The 20,721-nt window shown below is 45.3% G+C and overlaps 1 protein-coding gene across 1 annotated transcript; it reads left to right on the top strand.

Moving 5' to 3' along the window:
* Nucleotides 1-229: 229 nt before the first annotated feature.
* LOC128329564 (uncharacterized) lies at nucleotides 230-20,490 on the top strand. Its single transcript, XM_053260994.1, has 6 exons — nucleotides 230-239; nucleotides 6,386-6,727; nucleotides 7,057-7,062; nucleotides 8,754-9,016; nucleotides 18,512-18,724; nucleotides 20,380-20,490. Exons 1-6 carry the CDS (start codon nucleotides 230-232, stop codon nucleotides 20,488-20,490), a joined length of 945 nt encoding a protein of 314 aa, XP_053116969.1.
* The last annotated feature ends 231 nt before the right edge of the window (nucleotides 20,491-20,721 follow it).

The following is a 20,721-nucleotide window of genomic DNA, read 5'->3' as shown; positions in this document are numbered from 1 at the left end:
CAGTAGAAATGAGGAATAAACAGTACCTTACACTTTCCCTGCAGGATGTTAAGAAATCTGAACAAATGTATCACTACTCATTTTCCCCAGTGGGGGGGAAGCAGTTGCCTGACACCATATTGTTCTTTCTATGATGCATAACCAAGACCATTGACTACTCATATATATTTAAGTGTATATTGTATATGGTGATGTGGTACCTGAGTGGATCCATAGGCCAGGATCCTAAATGGATTCAGGTAAATGGTGTAGTGGCTCATTAGAGGAGGAGAGTATGCTGGGAACTTCCACATTTGGAAACCATCTCTTGTTGTATGTGTATTAGGCAGTTGGGCCATGGGCAGTGGTCACTAGTCCACAGCCAGGATCGGGAGAGCCAGAAACACAGCAGAAATCAAGCCAGGAGCCAGAGGGCCTAGACAGGAGCTGAGTCAGCACCATGCCAAGAGTCAAGCTACGTAGAGACTCAGAGCCAGAGGATCAAAGCAGGAGCCAAGTCAAGGTCAAGCCGTATCAATTATCAGGATTCAGTGGGTCAAGCCTGGGGCCACTAAGCAGACAGGAGAAAATGAAAGATGAATGAACAAAGAATCTTAATCCTGAGGCAAGGCCTGTCTCAGCCATGAAGCCTCTTATATTCCCTGCACATGGGAAAGGCCATTGAGTGACCCCAAAAGGTGAACCGTGCCCATTGCTTCAGAAGCCTCATGGTCTGCTGTAATTTAGCAGGCTGCCAGAAGGGGCAGCAACATGCAGAATCTCAGGGCAGGTAAAGCTTGGCAATATTCAAACAGATGGGGAAGGAGCAAGTTTTGGTGTTCCCCAAGAGTCTGAAGGGAACAGCTGTTGGCTTATTTCTCCACTGGGCTTTCCCATTATATCTCAATGAACTCGTATGGACCAGTTCAGCGGAACACTATCCAGCAGACACAGTACGTTCCAAGAACACACCAGCTCTAGGGGTGTGCAAACTGGCTCGAATCTGAACCAGTTTGACATCTATGCAGAGGTCCCCCCTCCGCCTGCCAACCCCTCTACACAAACTTCAAAACACTGTTGTAACGTGCACTAAGAAGCATTCATCTGAAACAACACTGCTGGAAAAGAGAATGCACAGATAAAAAGATGCAAAGTTGTCCCATTCCTTTACTATTATTGTTTGGTATGATTTCTATCAATCTTTCTACAAGAGAATTATACCAGAGGTGGCTAAGCATTCAACAAATATTTCAGTTATTGACTCAGGCCCTGGTTAATTACCGGACTACCTGCTTTCTAAGGTTTCTGCCTACCTTACAAGATCATCAAAGCAGGCTCTGTTCCATGTGGCAATATACTGAAAGAGGCTCAATTGTCATGCATGCGGGACAGGGCCTTCTCTGTCATTGCCCACAGGCTTTGGAATACCTCCTCAGTCAAGATCTGCTTCTCAGCCTGCCTTGCTACCCTTAAAAAGGAACTGAAGACCTGGTTATTTAGAGAGGCCTTTGTATTCTAAGGAGTGCTGGGACTAGTGTACAATATGGGGACCTCACTGAGAATATCCTTGCACTTGTATCATGCTTCTGATGGCAGGGGAGCAGAGAGGAGGAGGCTGGATTTCTTGGACAGACTCATAAGGAGCATTTCTGAAAATATTCTGGTCCCACAGAGTTTAGGGCTCACCCTCAAGTTGTGAATCTGCTCCTTGAGGAGAGTGAAGCTTCAACCAGCATCCATCTGAGCTGTGTTTCATCATCCCTGCTTATAGCTGAACACTCAGCAGGCACTGAATATGCAAATCAGCCCCTTTGTTGCCTTCCTGCTTAAATACAAGCCTGTGACATCTTAGAGACCACCTTGGAAGACACAATGGAGTCTTTAGTCTTATTTCTCATCGTCTTCTCCATCCTTAAACATGGTCAGTGGTTCTTCTAGGGGAAGAGGCCATAACAGGGAGAGCTTGTGCGGTGGAGCAAACTGTGTTGTCCTGATTCCTTGGATTTTTAGGGCTTTTTGCACAACTTCAGCCTTTAGACCACTGGACCATTTCACTTAAACTATTTTCTTTACACATAATCAGTATATGCTTTAAGGAAAGATTAACAATTAGGGTCCATTTTTGTGACATTGCACTGAGACATAAAACATCTCTTCAGTAGCCATGTGTATGCTTCTGATTTGTCCTCTCCATTCTAATTCTGCAAATGTCATTACAACCTGACACATTGTTTTTGCTGTTTACTAGGAACTCCTTCTGAAATTCGGCTGACAGAGTCTGGTGGAGGAGTAATAAAGCCTGGAGAATCCCTCCGCTTGACTTGTAGTGTCTCTGGTTACACTATCACGACTGGCTATGGTTGGAACTGGGTCCGCCAGGCCCCCAACAAAGGACTGGAATGGATAGGGAGGGGATACTACAGTAGTTCAAAATGGAACACCAACTATGCCTCAGCCTTCCAGAGCAGGGTCTCCATCTCGCTGGATTCTTCCAAGAATGAATACAATCTCCATCTGAGCTCCCTGACAGTGGCAGACACGGCCACATATTACTGTGCCAGAGGACACAGTGATACAGAACAATCTGGCATCTGTGCAAAAAGGGGAAGCATGATGTTTTGAACAGGCCATTGCTTGGTACTGCAAGTTTTTCAAAGCACTGCTCTAATTTCCTTTTGACACATTCCCAAAATGGTATGTTCAGTGGTACAAAATTGTAATTTCCCTGAAGCAGAATCCCTTCCATAAATGACATGATTCCCCTGAATGCATGAATCATGTTCAACAGAGCACCTTGGAGGATGGTTCTTGTGTAAACTTCCAATGGTGCTTAATCATTCCTCAGCCCACAGTGCATCATGTAATTTTTAAAGGTCATATCCAGGGGTCAGCAGTATACCAAGTTGGCATGTGCACAAAATGCAGTAGGGGTACTTTTTCTCCAAGGACCAGCCGTGCTTGTGCTGCGATGAATGCTGATCCAGAAGAAGCACCCAATGGCAGACAAATCAATGGGCTTCCTATGTTTTATTTTTTTAAAATTCAACAAAAAAGCTGGAATACATTTCTGTTGGTAGCATTAAAAAAAGAAAGTATCAACTGAAGAAGTTCATTTCTCTCTTTCCATCCATGGTCACATGAGGCGGAATCAGCCAAGAAGGAAACCAGGAATGAGCCTTGAACTGAAATAGAGCCTTGTGGCATCTTTATACCTAGTATTTCACTAGGGGAAGGACTCATGCAAATCTGAAGGAGGGGACACAGCCCCTCTTCAAAAGGGGACCTTTTAGATGAATAAACCTCATCTTCTCCCCAAACCAAAAGCCAATCTTTCCTGCTTGGCTAGAACAATTCCAGATTAAAATTATGACATTCTTGCTGTTCTTTTTTACTTTGCTGGCTGTTACAAAAGGTAAGCAGGAATTCTGTAGAATGTTCAAGAATGAGTCAAACTGTTCTTGGACTCATATACTGATTTGGATGATTAACTAGAATGTGTGGCCGGTTTTCTTCTTCTCCTTTCTAAGGGGCCCTCTCGGACATTCAGCTTCTATCATCCGGGCCAGGAGCTGTGAGACCCGGAGAGAATCTCCACCTGGTCTGTAAAGTGACAGGTTTCTCCATCACGACTCAGAATTACTATTGGCTCTGGATCCGCCAGCCTCCTGGGAGAGGACCCGAATGGGTTGCAGAAGTATACCCCCATGATGGAAGAAAGTGGTTTGCCCCTTCCCTACAGAGCCGCACAACTATTTCTTCAGACACTTCCAAGAACAAGTTCTCCCTCCATCTGAACTCCCTGACAGCTGCCGACTCTGCTGTCTATTTCTGTGCCAGAGAAAGCACAGTGAGACAAGGTCCTTTGGAGCTCTGTACAAAAACAGGAACCTCATTCTTAATACATAGCACAATTTCAATTGCAAGGGGATCAGCCTCCTTTATGGCATCTTCAGGAGTAGACTGTCTCATTTATTTATCTCTTGATTTATCTTCTTATCATATTTATAGACCACCTGCTATGTGTATCTCTAGGTGGTGTACCCAATTTCAAACTACTAATTAAAAAACAGAGTAAAAACTGTTAAAATGATTTCACAGAATAAAAAGTTAAAACATTTTCATCAGATAAACAAATTAAAGAGTTTACAATGATTACACCATGAAAACAGTTGTTTAATTAAACCACTGATTAATATTAATTCATTCATCATTTAATTAAACTAGTAAAGCAATTAGTTTTAATTGTTTAAAGCCTGAGAAAATGGGAGTGTCTTACGAAAAGAAGTCAGAGATGGAGATGCTCTTATTTTGACAGGGAGCATATCCCCTAACCCAAGGGCAGCCACACAGAAGACCTGGTCTTGACTTCCCTCTTAACCTGTCACACTCACAATTAGGGTGAGCATACCTTATGATGGAGGAAAGAGATGTGCCCCTTCTCTGCAAAGCCAAGAGATGGCCTTTTACCAGTGCTGCACAACAAGGGAATATCAGTTTGGCACCAGTTAAATAAATATAGGACTTATGAGAGCCCACTCCACTCCCGGCGGAGCAGGACTGATCATTCATTCACAAAGTGCTTGAAAGAGAAACCACCAGGGCATTACTTCCTTGGTCTCAATATGGAGTTCAGCTGGGTTTGGAACACTCTGTACAGTTCTGAGCACCTCACCTGCAAAAGGTGATTCTTGAGATGGAGAAAGGTGCAGAAGACAAAGGAGGAGGGAAGGACTGGAGGGTGGATGAGAGTTTTAAAGTTATGCCTTGTGCAGAGACAGTGAATAGAGATTCCCACCCCACCCCACCCTGCTCTTCTCTACTCATATAACACTAGAACATTGAATAAACCTCTTAAGTCCATGCTGTAGAGATGAAAATTACACTCCTTTGGACAAAACAAATGGAGTTGGATGCCACTAAGGGTTCTGCTTGACACTAACTTTCAGAGCTTCAAAATGAGATGATATAAAATGTTTTGAGGACAGGTTCCTCCGTTCTTGGCCACGAAACTCTGAAGTATGAATGCAAGAAAATGCCTCCAGTTTTCCACAGTTGAGGTCACAATAATTATCCTCATTACCAACAGAAGGGGGAAGTGGTAAACTACCATAATATTTTTCTAGCCCAGCATCATGCTTCATTTCATGTTAAAATCATGTTGTAGTTTTCCCCTCTCATTTGTTCTGTTAGAGGCTTACTAAAATCATTACACTATCATTATTTTTCATCCCTTTTGCATCCTAAAAAAGATATTGTGGTCACTCTACCCAAATCTCATGACAATTGTGCCCTATTAGATCACAGTTAGAAATAAGTTGTTATTCTGGTAAGAACTAATCTGCCTACTTTCCTCTCACTGTCCCTACAACTGGACTAGATTTGGACCAAATTGATTAACCAGTTCACAAGATAGTCCACTTATTCCTCATATGTTCATGCATCCACAATCTTGAATTGGGTTGGATGACATCATCACAAACTATGATGTTGAGGTGTCCCTATGTGTCCCTAGAGCTGTACCAGATTTGGTCCAGATCGGTTCCCACTTATACATCAAACATTCTCATGTCTGCCATCTAGAATAAGGGTGGATGACATCATTACAAACTAAGCCCTGCTAACCGAGCAAAGAGACACCTTTTAAAGTGACAATTCTCTTATACTTAGCAGGAGGAGAGCAACTGGCCCTATTCAGCCCCAGCACAGCATCCCTCTAGTGGCTGTTGCTGGTATTTGCCTTAAGCTTCTTTTTCGATTGTGAGCCCTTTGGGGACAGGGGAGCATCTTATTTATGGAGTATTATTTTTTCTGTGTAAACCGCAGAGTGAATTTTGGTTGAAGAGCGGCATATAAATATCCATAGCAGCAGTTTTATGGTTGTACTAATTTTCATCCAATTTTCAGCACACACACACACACACACACACACACACACACTGAAATACACTGCTATTGGTTGCATAAAAAAGAAAGTATCAACTGAAGAAGTTCAGTGCTCTCCTTCCATCCATGGTCACATGATGTGGCAGAATTAGCCAAGATGGAAACCAGGAATAAGTCTTGAACTGAAATGTACCCTTACAGTGTCTTTATACCTAGTATTTCACTAGAGGAAGGACTCATGCAAATCTGAAGGAGGGGACACAGCCCCTCTTCAAAAGGGGACCTTTTAGATGAATAAACCTCACCTTCTCCCCAATCCAAAAGCTAATCTTTCTTGCCTGGCTAGAACAATTCCAGATTAAAATTATGACATTCTTGCTGTTCCTCTTTTCTTTGCTGGCTATTACAAAAGGTAAGCAGGAATTCTGTAGAATGTTCAAGAATAGCAGTTTGACTCATACACTGATTTGCGTGGTGTGCTTTAGTAACTGGAATGTGTGTGGGGTTTTTTCCCTTTTCTAAGGGGCCCTCTCGGACATTCAGCTTGTATCATCTGGGCCAGGAGTTGTGCAACCCGGAGAGAATCTCCACCTGGTCTGTAAAGTGACAGGTTTCTCCATCACAACTCAGAATTACTATTGGCACTGGATTCGCCAGCCTCCTGGGATGGGACTCGAATGGGTTGCAGAAGTATACCCCTACGATGGCAGAAAGTGGTATGCCCCTTCCCTGAAAAGCCGTACCACCATTTCTTCTGACACCTCCAAAAATGAGTTCTCCCTCCAGCTCAGCTCTCTGACAACTGCAGACACAGCTGTGTATTTCTGTGCCAGACAAAGCACAGTGAGGCAAGTCCACTGGAGCTGCGTACAGAAAGAGGAAACTCTCAGAATGCGCATTTCCTACCTCGATATATTGGCCAAACCCTTCCCCAGAAAAGCAAAAGGACACAACATTTAAAATGGAGTTCAATGGAGCCTGACATCAATGGAGGTTAATGGAACCTGGAATCAATGGAGCCTGGCATCAGGTTTTCATGTTTGCATGGTTGTTATGAATCCCATATGCTCTTAAGAAGCCCTGCTGGATCAGGCCCCAGGCCTATCTTTCCCAGTCCTACCAGGAGATGTCAGGAATTTAACCCAGGCCTTTCAAAATGCCAACCAGATGCTTGGCTCTCCCCTAAGCTTACAGATTGGAGTTATTGGAGACTTCTTGCAGCGGATGATGGAGGCTGAATTGCCCACTTGGTTAAATGAGATTCACCTTGGTTTGTATTTGCACGGGATACTGTATGTGAGTACACTCTGCTGTAAACTACTCCCCCCTAGGGGGCTGTAGCCATATGGCTGAGCATCTGCTTTGCATGCTGAAGGTCCCAGGTTCAATCCCTGGAAGCATCTCCAAGTAGGGCTGGGAAAGTCTCTTGCAGAAAATCTTGGAAAGCCACTGCCATTCAATGTGGACTACTGATGGACCAATGGTATGACTCTGTATAAGGCAGGTTATATGCATATACAATGGTGAGTATGTATTCATAATTCTCCACTTTCCTCATTTTTCTTCATATTGTATTATTAAAGCTACTTCTAAGCTAGTGACCATTCCCACTACATCTGCTGCTGAAGTCCGCAAGTTACGCTCTCTGCAAAGATTTCCTTCCATTTGTGTGAGGACTGTGTGCTACACATGGGGAACAGATAGATAGAGCAATCGACTTTCTTGCAGAACATCAAGAAAACACAAACAGACAAATCAATTCTCCTTCCCACCAACAGAGGGCAGCAATTGCCTACCATCGCTTTCTCTGTCCTGGATTCAGGTTTTATTTCCTGCTGAAATTGATCTTTTAATCATTTGTCCTGCTCTGCTTGACTAAAAAGCAGAAGGTTGCTGGTTCGAAATGCTTGACTAACAAGCAGAAGGATGCCAGTTCAAATCCCTGCTGGTATTATATCGTGCAGTAGCGATATAGGAAGATGCTGAAAGGCATAGTCTCATACTGCGTGGGAGGAGGCAATGGTAAACACCTCCTGTATTCTACCAAAGAAAACCACAGGGCTCTGTGGGTGCCAGAAGTCAAAATCAACTTGATGGCACAATTTACATTTTACCTGCTCTGCTTATCTCACTATGCATAGGGTGTCCCCCCCACCCGCCCGCCCAATAATCTCCATTGAATGTTGAATATATGGTATTGAGTGTCACAAATTCTGCAGGCCAGACTTAAGGACAGACAGGTCACTTTCTCAGTCCTGGAATCAGGTTTGATTTCTTGCTGATATTGATCTTTTAATCATTTGTCTTACTCTGCTTATCTCACTGCACTATAATAGACCTAAGGACAGACACATCTACAAAGAACCATCCTTGCTCACAGATAAGCTGAAATGGGTTCTAAACACTTCCTGTTCTTCCTTTCCGATCCAGACACTTTCCATCAACATTTGGAAGGAACCCATAAGAAGGAAACCAGGAGCAACCCTTCTACCAACCCTGGAATCATACAGCCTCTTTATTCTCCACATCTTGCTCGGGGAAGGACTCATGCAAATCCCTCTGGGAGCCCATTGGGGGATGGTGAGAGAGTCCCTCTTCATAAACAGTCCCCTCAGAATGGGGAACTTCATTATTCCTCAGCTCACAGCCCTGCATTTTCTGCCTAATTAGGAACCTTTTTCATTTATATGATGAAATTCTTGCTGTTCTTCCTAATTTCTTTGGTGGTTGTTCCAAAATGTAAGAGTAATATCCATGGAAAATATTTGGCTTTATTATACACTGATTAGAAGCAGTTGTCCATTCACTGAACTCTTCTCTCTTTTTTTTCTAAGGGGTCTTCTCAGACATTCAGCTTGTATCATCTGGGCCAGGAGTTGTGAGACCTGGAGAGAATCTCCACCTGGTCTGTAAAGTGACAGGTTTCTCCATCACGACTCAGTATTATTATTGGAATTGGATCCGCCAGCCTCCAGGGAAAGGTCTGGAATGGGTTGCAGCTATATACCCCTATGGTGGAAACAAGTATTATGCCCCTTCCCTGAAGAGCCGTACAACCATTTCTTCCGACACCTCCAAGAACGAGTTCTCCCTCCAGCTGAACTCCCTGACAGCTGCTGACTCAGCTGTGTATTTCTGTGCCAGAGAAAGCACAGTGAGGCAAGGTCCATTGGAGCTCTGTACAAAAACAGGAACCTCATCCTTAATACATATGTTGAGCACAATTTTAATTGCAAGGGGATCATCAGTCTTTAAGGTTTTTCTCCATAAGGAATCATGGAGGTTTCAGCAGCCCCATAACTCCACTTGGGGGGTGCTGGGGTGGCCCAGAGAGAGTAGTGGTGTACTGCACAGAGGGTGCCAACCACCCCCATGGGGGTTCTGAGTGTAGATTATCTGGTAGCAAATGAGAGTGGATTCATGGTTTGTCATTGAAAATCTCATATGCTACCAGAGAATCTACACTCAGAACACCTCAGAAACAACAAAACCCTGCACCATATGGGTTAGCAACCCATGGGTTGGTTGGCACCTTCTGTGCACTATCCCACCATGCACTCTGGGCCACCCCAGAACCCCCTCCCCCCAAGTGGAGATATGCTTTAAAGACACTCAAACTTCAACAAATCACCAAAAATCAGCCCATTTCCCAATTCCTTTAGAGTCTGGGTGGTGGCAGGCACCCATTGGAGCACTACCAACCCACCCACTCTTCCACCCCAGATGCCCCCTTTCTGCCCCGCATCTGCCCCAAAGAACAACATAACAGCACACACAACTGTGTGCAGAGCTTTGCAAAGAGCCAGGTTTCCAAAGGAAGCACGATGTCACACAGATGCAGCAGAGAAGACTAGGCCCTAGGTCCAACAACAGTGCCCAGCCCTGACCCTCCCCCAAGCATTTTGTTGTCCACCACAAGCAACACACACAAAGAGAGACACAGTCAGCAACATCCGGCCGTAAAAGCACGTTCAGTAAGGATGCAAAACAACATTCTGCGAGGCTTGGGAATTCAAATATATCTCAGAACTCAAAATGGAGGGGGGGGAAGAAGGACTTGATCGGGCACAAAATCGAGGGCTGAAACTACAAAATCTTCGGAGCTGAAACAGGGGCAATAAGTTTCGGCTCTAAAACATTTCAGGGTGGTGATCAGGTGTTTTGTTTCCAGCACTGAAACACCCGAAACGGGCTGATTCAGGTACAGAACTTTCTGTACCCAAAACCTTTCGCACATCCCTAGTGGACAGTACTGATGGACCAATGGTATGACTCTGTATACAGCAGGTTATATGCATATATAATGATGAGCATCCTCTCTAATAAAACGCTTGGTGTCCGTCCGTGGACGGACACCAAGCGTGTGTCCGTGCCTCCCTGCCCTGTTCTGCGCCTGCGCGAAGCGCAGGCGCAGAACAGGGCAAGGGAGACACGCTCGCCGGCACCCGGCAGCCATCTTGGGCGGCCAGAAGCGGCCGCCCCGAAGAAGCTGGAGAGGAGGCGGCGGGAAAGTGACCAAGGCGGCGGCAGAGCCGCCGCCTCGGCCAAAATAGATGGAGGCCGGGGGCGGAGCGGAGGCCATGTAACCTTAACAAAAAAATTACTCCCGCGGCCGCCGCCGCCGACCGCCCACCCTCCCTCCCAGCTGCCGAGTCCCCCTTACCCTGGCCGACTGCTGTCGGCCGAAGACAGCCCTTAATTTAAGAGGCAGAGAGGAGCTCGCAAGCAGAGCTCCTCTCTGTGCAAAGCCTCTTGCCGAACTGCCGCTTTGGGCGCTTGCGTCCCTTGCGCCCAAAGCGGCAGTTCGGCAAGAGGCTTTGCACAGAGAGGAGCTCTGCTTGCGAGCTCCTCTCTGCCTCTTAAATTAAGGGCTGTCTTCGGCCGACAGCAGTCGGCCAGGGTAAGGGGGACTCGGCAGCTGGGAGGGAGGGTGGGCGGTCGGCGGCGGCGGCCGCGGGAGTAATTTTTTTAAAAAAAATTACATGGCCTCCGCTCCGCCCCCGGGTCTCCGTCTCCCCGGCCTGGCGGGGGCAAGTGCCTGGGCCGATTTGGCCCTTAAAGGTAGGGGGGAACGGCGGAGGGAGGGGGAATGGCGGCGGGGGGCCAGGAGCGCCGTTACTAGCGCCCGTTATTCAACGGGCCAAAATTCACTTGTGTATTCATAATTCTCCATGTTCATCCTTTGTCTACCCAATTTCTAAAGAAGTTATTTCTAAAGAAGTATCTTTAGAAATAAAAGCTACTTCTAAGCTAGTGACCTTTCCCACTACTTCTGCTGCTGAAGTCTGCAAGTTATGCTCTCTGCAAAGATTTCCTTCCATTTGTGTGAGAACTGTGTGCTACACATGGGGAATGGATAGAGCAATCAGCTCTAGGCTTTCCGTGCAGAACATCAAGGAACTAAAATAGACAAATCGATTCTCTTTTCCATTAACAGAGGGCAGCTGTTGCCTACCATCGCTTTCTCTTTCCCGGAATCAGGTTTGATTTCCTGCTGAAATTGATCTTTTAGTCATTTGTCCTGCTCTGCTTATCTCAATACACTATACTTCTGAGACCAAATCTAAGGACAGACACATCTACAAAGAACCATCCTGGCTCACAGATAAGCTGACATAGGTTCTAAACACTTCCTGTTCCTCCTTTTCCATCCAGACACTTTCCATCAACATTTGGAAGGAACCCATAGGAAAGAGACCAGGAGCAACCCTTCCACCAACCCCAGAATCATACAGCCTCTTTATTCTCCACATCTTGCTGGGGGAAGGACTCATGCAAATCCCTCTGGGAGCCCATTGGGGGATGGTGAGAGAGTCCCTCTTCAAAAACAGCCCCCTCAGAATGGGGTACTTCATTATTCCCCAGCTCACAGCCCTGGATTTTCTGCCTAATTAGGAACCTTTTTCATTTATATGATGACATTCTTGCTGGTCTTCCTGATTTCTTTGGTGGTTGTTCCAAAATGTAAGAGTAATATCTGTGGAAACTATTTGGCTTTATTATACACTGATTAGAAGCAGTTGTCCATTCACTGAAATCTTCTCTCTTTCTTTCTAAGGGGTCTTCTCGGACATTCAGCTTGTATCATCTGGGCCAGGAGTTGTAAGACCTGGAGAGAATCTCCACCTGGTCTGTAAAGTGACAGGTGTCTCCATCTCTACTCAGTATTATGCTTGGGACTGGATCCGCCAGCCTCCAGGGAAAGGTCTGGAATGGGTTGGAGGTATAAACCCCTACAGTGGTGAAACAGCATATGCCCCTTCCCTGAAAAGCCGTACCACCATTTCTTCTGACACCTCGAAGAACGAGTTCTCCCTCCAGCTGAACTCCCTGACAGCTGCTGACTCGGCTGTCTATTTCTGTGCCCGAGTTTACACAGTGGCACAGAGCAAGTCTGGCCTCTATACAAAAAGGGGAAGCATTATTATTATTATTATCATCATTTTCAAGTCCAATGCTTGGTTTTCCCATCCAAGGCACAGGGGAAAGTCTTGAGTGGTTAGAGGTATAGACAGTATTCTCCATATTTTCAGAATACAGCATATCCCCTTCCTAGATTCAGCTGTCTATTTCTGTGCCCCAAGAGACACAGAAGCACAGAGCAAGTCTGGCCTCTGTTCAAAAATGGGAAGCACGTTTTTTAAAAAGTCCAATGTTAAAAAACATTGGACTTTTTAAAAAACATGCTTCCCATTTTTGTCCAATGCTTTTTCCACCCGGGCACACATGCTCCCATTGCGTGTGCATGCATGCACAGCAAACAGGTGCGCACGCACATGACAACTGCACACGTGCCCGGTACTTCCAGCCACTTCTGGCCAAGGAGATCAACGGGGCGGCAGGGAGGTACGCTGCCACCCCGAGGGGCTTTGATACAATGGAGCGCTGGCAAGGGAAATGCGGCGGGAGGGATAAGTGCACCTTCCCCCGCCCTTAAGAGAGCACCCATGCTGCCTCCGAAATCCAAAACTGCTCTGGTGGCTGAAACATTTTGGAGGCTTCTATAATGGCCTCTGAAACATTTCAGGCCCATCTTTCCAAATCATGCTTTTGACAGCAGAGGAGCACAGAGTAGAGCCTGGAAAGTTTGGGTAGGATTGTAGGGCAGGAAACCATGCTGGATATATCCTGGTCCCCAGAGGTTTAGGGCTCATCCCCAAGCTCAACCCACTCCTTAACTGGGGGTGGACTTCTCATCCTGCATCAGCTTGAGTGTTGTTTCATAGTCCCTCTTATACCCAAATGCCCAGCATGTGCTCTGATTGAATATGCAAATCAAATCAACCTCTTTGTCACCTTCTTAATTAAATAGAAGCCTGTGGCATCCTTGAGCCCACCTCGGAAGACACAATGGATTCTGCAGTCCTATTTCTCACTTTCCTCTCAGTGCTTACACATGGTCAGTGTTTGTGGGGACTTTGTGTGTTTCTTTGGGGGGGGGGTCGAATATACCAGGCAGAGGCTGCTGCTGTGGGGCTGTGCAGGGTATTTGTAGTCATGGGATACTCCTGCCCTGTTTCATTTTATATTTATGGCCATCTTGCACAACTCCAGTATTAAACCATTCACTTAATCGGTCACCAGTCTGTTGAAGGGAAAGATTAACATGTAGGCCCAGTTTGAAGGCATCATTGGATTGCGACTGGGGAAAAATCTTTTCAACAGCCACCCCTGTGCTTCTGAGTTGTTCTTATCATTTATATTTTTGCCAGTGTCATTTCGACAACATATTTATGTTCCTTTCTACTAGGGGCTCCCTCTGAAATTTGGCTGACTGAGTCTGGCGGAGGTATAATGAAGCCTGGATAATCCCTCCGACTGACCTGTGGCATTTCTGGCCACACCATCACATCAACTAGCCATGGCTGGAGCTGGTTCCGCCAGCCCCACAACAAAGGACTAGAATGGATCGGGTGGGGATACTACCGTAATTCAAAATGGAACACCAACTATGCCCCAGCCTTCCAGAGCAGGGTCTCCATCTCGCTTGATTCTTCCAAGAACGAATATGATCTCCGGTTGGATTCCCTGACAGCTGCTGACATGGCCACATATTACTCCGCCAGAGGATCACACAGTGACACAGAACAATCTGGCATCAGCTCAAAAAGGAGAAGTGGGATATTTGGAACAGGCCATTACTTAGTGCGGCATGATTGTTTGTTTGTCTGTGTAAACAATACTGAGCTAGATGGACCAGTGGTCTGACTCAGTATAATGCAGTTTCCTAATGTTCCTACGTGTGTGTGTGTGTGTGTGTGTGTGTGTGTGTGTGTGTGTGTGTGTTTAGCATATTTGTGTACCGCCCACTACCATAGTTTCTAGGTGCTTTACAACAGTAAAACAAACCAAGCAATTTTAAAACAATTTAAAACATATAAAAGTTCAAATTAAAAGAGCTAAATACCACTAAATAGCTAAATAGCTGGGCTGAAGAGGTGTGTCTTCAATTGGTCTCCCTCCAAGATCTCCCTCCAAGGCACAGCTCTTATTTCTTTTCAACAAGTTCTTGAAAAGCAGTATATAAATATTCTCAATAATAATAATTATAATTATAATACAAACATACTGAAAATGTCTGTCAAACCATGCAAAAAAGTGGAAATAATGTTTCATAACATTTAGTATGGCATAGGAGTTAGAGTGGTCAGCTAGGACTGGGGGGACCTGAATTCTCATCCCTGTTAAACATGAAACTCACAGGTTGACCCTGGGCCAGTCACTTATCTTTCAAACTCCTGGGGCTCTTGTGGGAATAAGCATAACCATGTACACTGCTCTGGGCCCCCTGGATTTCTTTTTGAAATTATTTTTAAATAGTCTCAATTATTATTTTTTCCTCTGACGATACTCCTTAAGGAATTCCAGAGATCTGCTTTCTCTCTTAGCTATTCGTCCAAGGAACCATCTATAGAAATGTGAATTATCCCTGTGTGTGAGCAAACAGAAGTTGAATCCAAACAAGATGGCGGTACTTGTGGGAGGCAGGAACGTTGGAAGTGATTTAGATTTGCCTGTCCTGAATGAGATTACTCTCCTCCTGAAAGATCAGGAACATAGCTTGGGTGAATCTAAGGCTCTCCCTGATAGCTCAGATTGAGGCAATGCTCAGGAGAATTTTTCATCAGCTTTGGATGATACACCAGCACTGTTCATTTCTTGCATTTCTTGCAAAAAACAGTCATTTTTTAATGATTTAAAACAATGGCGCATATGCTAGTAACATCCAGCCTTGACTACTGCAATGTGCTCTACACTGGGCTGCTTTTTTATGTAGTTCAAAGACTGCAACTGGTGCAGAATGCAGCAGCCAGGTTGGTCTCCTGGGCCACCCAAAGAGACCACATTACTCCTATTTTTAAAGAATTAAACTGACAGCCAGTTAAATTCCAGCCAAAATACAAAGTGCTGGTTATTATCGATAAAGCCCTGAATGGCTTGGGTCCAGGGTATTTAAGGGAGAGCCTTCTTCTTCATGGGGGTGGAGAAAAGTTTTAAAATTATGCTTTGTGTGCAGACAGTGGACAGGGACCTTTCCCCCTACCCGCTCACATAACACTAGAACATGGAATAAACCTATTAAGTCCTTGACAAATATACTTCTTCGCGAAGCACACATGTAACTTATGGAATTGGATGGCACAAAGTGCGCTGATTGCTTTTAGATTTCAGAGCTATAGAACAGGGTAAGTCAAATATTTTGAGGACAAGTTTCCCAGTTATTAGCCATGAACTGTCAAGGTAGGAATGCAGGAAAGAGCCCCTAGTTCCTAGTTCTTTCCATTGCGGAGATTACACAAGTGATTCTTATTTCCATCCGAAGGGGGAAATGGTAAACTATCATATTTTTCCATAAGAGTCATGCTTCATTTCCTGCTGTTAACATCATTTGCTCCCCTGGTCATTTGTTCTGCCACAGACTTACTAAAATCATTGTTTTTCATCCCTTTTGCATCTTGCAGATGGTACTGTGGTCCTCTCTTCCCAGTTCCCATGACAGTTCTGCCCTGTTAGAGATTATTATTATTAATTCAATTTCTATACCGCCCTTCCAAAAATGGCTCAGGGCAGTTTACACAGAGAAATAACTAACAAATAAGATGGATCCCTGTCCCCAAAGGGCTCACAATCGAAAAAGAAACATAAGAGAGACACCAGCAACAGTCACTGGAGGTACTGTACTGGGGTGGATAGGGCCAGCTACTCTCCCCCTGCTCAATAAAGAGAAGATGATGAGAAGAGATGGCAGAAAGAAAGGAAGGAAGGAAGGAAGGACGGAAGGAAGGAAATAAGAAAGGCAGGCCGGCTTAGATGAGGCAAGTCAAATAGGGACCCACCAGCTACCTCTTCTGCCCTGCCGGGAGCTCAGAAATCCACCACTCCATGGAGCCTGAGCAGGCTGCAGAAACAGGAGCCTGATGGGCCACCAGGAAGGGCTGTGGGCCGAGCTAAGCTTTTAAAGTCACAATCTTTGCAGACCAGGCTTAAGCACACTCATGTGTCAGCAAGGACACAGTGGCTTGTGTCAGATCTAAGCAGTCCTCCCACTTCCTGACCTGACAAGACACCTGAAAATACTATTTGGCAGAAACTCGCTGCAAAGAAACCAGGAGCAATCTGTGGATTAACCCCTGCATCACACAGCCTCTTTATATTTGACCTGTTGCTAGAGGAATGACTCATGCAAATCCCTCCAGGAGCCAATTGGGGAGGTGGGAGAAAGTCCCCCTTCAAAAAGGCACCCCTAGGATTTAGGAAATTCAAATCCTCACCAGTCCAAAGTCTCATATTTCTTGCCTATCTATTATCTCTTTTCATTAACATTATGACATCCTTGCTGTTCTTCTTGATGTCTTTTGTGGTCATTCCAAAATGTAAGCCCATGTTCTGTGGAAATAATTGGGATTTGTTATACCCTGTTTAAAAGTAGTTGTATATTCACTGAAGTGTCTTTTCTTTCTCCAAGGGGTCTTCTCGGACATTCAGCTTGTATCATCTGGGCCAGGACTTGTGAGAACCGGAGAGAATCTTCGCCTGGTCTGTCAAGTGACAGGTTTTTCCATCTCTACTCAGAATTATTATTGGCACTGGATCCGCCAGCCTTCAGGGAAAGATCTAGAATGGGTTACAGCTATATACCCCCATGATGGAAGAAAGTGGTTTGCCCCTTCCCTACAGAGCCGTACAACCATTTCTTCAGACAGCTCCAAGAACGAGTTCTCCCTCCAGCTGAACTCCCTGACAGCTGCTGACTCGGCTGCATATTTCTGTGCCCGAGGACACACAGTGGCACAGAGCAAGTCTGCTATCTGTACAAAAAGGGGAAGCAAGTTTTACACACACACACACACACACACACACACACACACACACACACACAGAGCCCTGGTTATCTGCAGGGGTTCCATTCTTGACTACAACCACAAATAATGAAACTGTGGATAATGAGACTTTGAATCGATGGGAATGGAGGCTTTAGGTTCCTGGAGGTCAAAAATAGCCTTTAAATGTGGGGAGGAGGCAGAAATAAGTGTGGCAACTTACTGTATTATGCTCTGCACTTCTCCAGCTGAAATTGATCTTTTAATCATTTGTCCTGCTCTGCTTGAATAACAAGCAGAAGGTTGCCAGTTCCAAATGCTTGGCCAACAAGAAGAAGGTTGCCAGTTCGAATCCCTGCTGGTACTATATTGTGCAGTAGCGATATAAGAAGATGCTTAAGGGCATCATCTCAGTCTGTGTGGGAGGAGGCAATGGTAAACCCCTCCTGTATTCTACCAAAGAAAACCACAGGGCTCTGTGGGTGCCAGGAGTCAAAATCGACTTGATGGCACAGTTTACCTTTTACCTGCTCTGCTTATCTCACAATGCTTGGGATTCTCCACCACCACCAGTGATAATCTCCATTGAATATTGAACATATAGTACTGAGTGTCACAAGTTCTGCAGGCCAGGCTTAAGGACAGACAGGTGACTTTCTCTGTCCCTGAATCAGGTTTGTTTTCCTGCTGATATTGTCTTTCTCTGCTTATCTCACTGCACTATAATAGACCTAAGGACAGACACATCTACAAAGAACAATCGTTGCTCACGCATAAGCTGTCATGAGATCTAAACAGTTCCTGTTCTTCCTTTCTCATCCAGACACTTTCCATCAACATTTGGAAGGGACCCATAGGAAAGAAACCAGGAGCAACCCTTCCACCAACCCCGGAATCATACAGCCTCTTTATTCTCCACATCTTGCTGGGGGAAGGACTCATGCAAATCCCTCTGGGAGCCCATTGGGGGATGGTGAGAGAGTCCCTCTTCAAAAACAGTCCCCTCAGAATGGGTAACATTATTCTTCAGCTCACAGCCTTGTATTTTCTGTCTAATTAGGAACCTTTTTCATTTATATGATGAAATTCTTGCTATCTTTCCTGATATCTTTGATCGTTGTTCCAAAATGTAAGCCTACCTTCCATGGAAACTATTGGGGTTTGTTACACACTGATTAGAAGCAGTTGTGCATTCACTGAAATCTTCTTTTTTTTTCTAAGGGGTCTTCTCAGACATTCAGCTTGTATCATCTGGGCCAGGAGTTGTGAGACCTGGAGAGAATCTCCACCTGGTCTGTAAAGTGACAGGTGTCTCCATCTCTACTCAGTATTATGCTTGGAACTGGATCCGCCAGCCTCCAGGGAAAGGTCTGGAATGGGTTGCAGCTATATACCCCTATGGTGGAAACAAGTATTATGCCCCTTCCCTGAAGAGCCGTACCACCATTTCTTCCGACACCTCCAAGAACGAGTTCTCCCTCCAGCTGAACTCCCTGACGGCTGCCGACTCAGCTGTGTATTTCTGTGCCAGAGAAAGCACAGTGAGGCAAGGTCCATTGGAGCTCTGTACAAAAACAGGAACCTCATCCTTAATACATATGTTGAGCACAATTTCAATTGCAAAGAACAACATAACAGCACACACAACTGTGTGCAGAGCTTTGCAAAGAGCCAGGTTTCCAAAGGAAGCACGATGTCACACAGATGCAGCAGAGAAGACTAGGCCCTAGGTCCAACAACAGTGCCCAGCCCTGACCCTCCCCCAAGCATTTTGTTGTCCACAACAAGCAACACGCACAGAGAGACAAACAGTCAGCAACATCCAGCCGTAAAAGCACGTTCAGTAAGGATGCAAAACAACATTCTGCGAGGCTTGGAAATTCAAATATACATCAGAACTCAAAATGGAGGAGGAAAAAGAAGGACTTGATCGGGCACAAAATGGAGGGCCGAAACTACAAATTCTTTGGAGCCGAAACAGGGGAAATAAGTTTCGGCTCCAAATCATTTCAGGGTGGCGATCGGGTGTTTTGTTTTCAGCGCTGAAACACCCAAAACGGGCTGATTCAGGTACAGAACATTCTGTACCCGAAACTGTTCATACATCCCTAGTGGACAGTACAGATGGAATGAAAGATTTCCTTCCATTTGTGTGAGAACTGTGTGCTACACATGGGGAATGGATAGAGCAATCAGCTCCAGGCTTTCCATGCAGAACATCAAGGAATTAAAACAGACAAATCTATTTTCTTTCCCATCAACAGAGGGCAGCAGTTGCCTTCCATCGCTTTCTCTGTCCCGGAATCAGGTTTGATTTCCTCCTGAAATTGATCTTTTAGTCATTTGTCCTGCTCTGCTTATCTCACTACACTATACTTCTGAGACCATATCTAAGGACAGACACATCTACAAAGAACCATCCTGTCTCACAGACAAGCTGACATAAGTTCTAAACAGTTCCTGTTCTTCCTTTTCCATCCAGACACTTTCCATCAACATTTGGAAGGAACCCATAGGAAAGAAACCAGGAGCAACCCTTCTACCAACCCCGGAATCATACAGCCTCTTTATTCTCCACATCTTGCTGGGGGAAGGACTCATGCAAATCCCTCTGGGAGCCCATTGGGGGATGGTGAGAGAGTCCCTCTTCAAAAACAGTCCCCTCAGAATGGGGAACTTCACTTATTGCCCAGCTCACAGCCTTGTAATTTCTGCCTAATTAGGAACCTTTTTCATTTATATGATGAAATTCTTGCTGGTCAACCTGATTTCTTTGGTGGTTGTTCCAAAATGTAAGAGTAATATCTGTGGAAACTATTTGGCATTATTATACACTGCTTAGAAGCAGTAGCGCATTCACTGAAATCTTCTCTCTTTTTTTCTAAGGGGTCTTATCGGACATTCAGCTTGTATCATCTGGGCCAGGAGTTGTGAGACCCGGAGAGAATCTCCACCTGGTCTGTAAAGTGACAGGTGTCTCCATCTCTAATGAGTATTATGCTTGGAACTGGATCCGCCAGCCTCCAGGGAAAGGTCTAGAATGGGTTGCAGCTATTTACCCCTATGGTGGAAACAAGTATTATGCCCCTTCCCTGAAGAGCCGTACAACCATTTCTTCCGACACCTCCAAGAATGAGTTTTCCCTCCAGCTGAACTCCCTGACGGCTGCTGACTCTGCTGTCTATTTCTGTGCCAGAGAAAGCACAGTGTGGCAAGTTCCATTGAAGCTCTGTACAAAAACAGGAACCTCATTCTTAACACATATGTTGAGCACAATTTCTATTGCAAGGGCATCATCAGTCTTTAAGGTTTTTTTCTCCATAAGGAATCATGGAGGTTTCAGCAGCCCCATAACTCCACTTGCGGGGTGCTGGGGTGGCCCAGAGAGAGTGGTGGTGTAGTGCACAGAGGGTGCCAACCACCCCCATGGGGGTTCTGAGTGTAGATTATCTGGTAGCAAATGAGAGTGGATTCATGGTTTGTCATTGAAAATCTCATATGCTACCAGAGAATCTACACTCAGAACACCTCAGAAACA

Source organism: Hemicordylus capensis, chromosome 6, assembly GCF_027244095.1.
Source record: "Hemicordylus capensis ecotype Gifberg chromosome 6, rHemCap1.1.pri, whole genome shotgun sequence".
Taxonomy (NCBI): domain Eukaryota; kingdom Metazoa; phylum Chordata; class Lepidosauria; order Squamata; family Cordylidae; genus Hemicordylus; species Hemicordylus capensis.
This window is presented reverse-complemented; position numbering and strand designations above follow the sequence as displayed.

Excerpts from the sequence above, each read along its gene's own strand:
- LOC128329564 (XM_053260994.1), top strand. Across the intron at positions 9,017-18,511 it reads TCTGTGCCAGAGAAAGCACA|TATTATGCTTGGAACTGGAT; the intron begins GTGAGGCAAGGT and ends ATCTCTACTCAG. Across the intron at positions 18,725-20,379 it reads TCTGTGCCAGAGAAAGCACA|AGAAAGCACAGTGTGGCAAG; the intron begins GTGAGGCAAGGT and ends TTTCTGTGCCAG.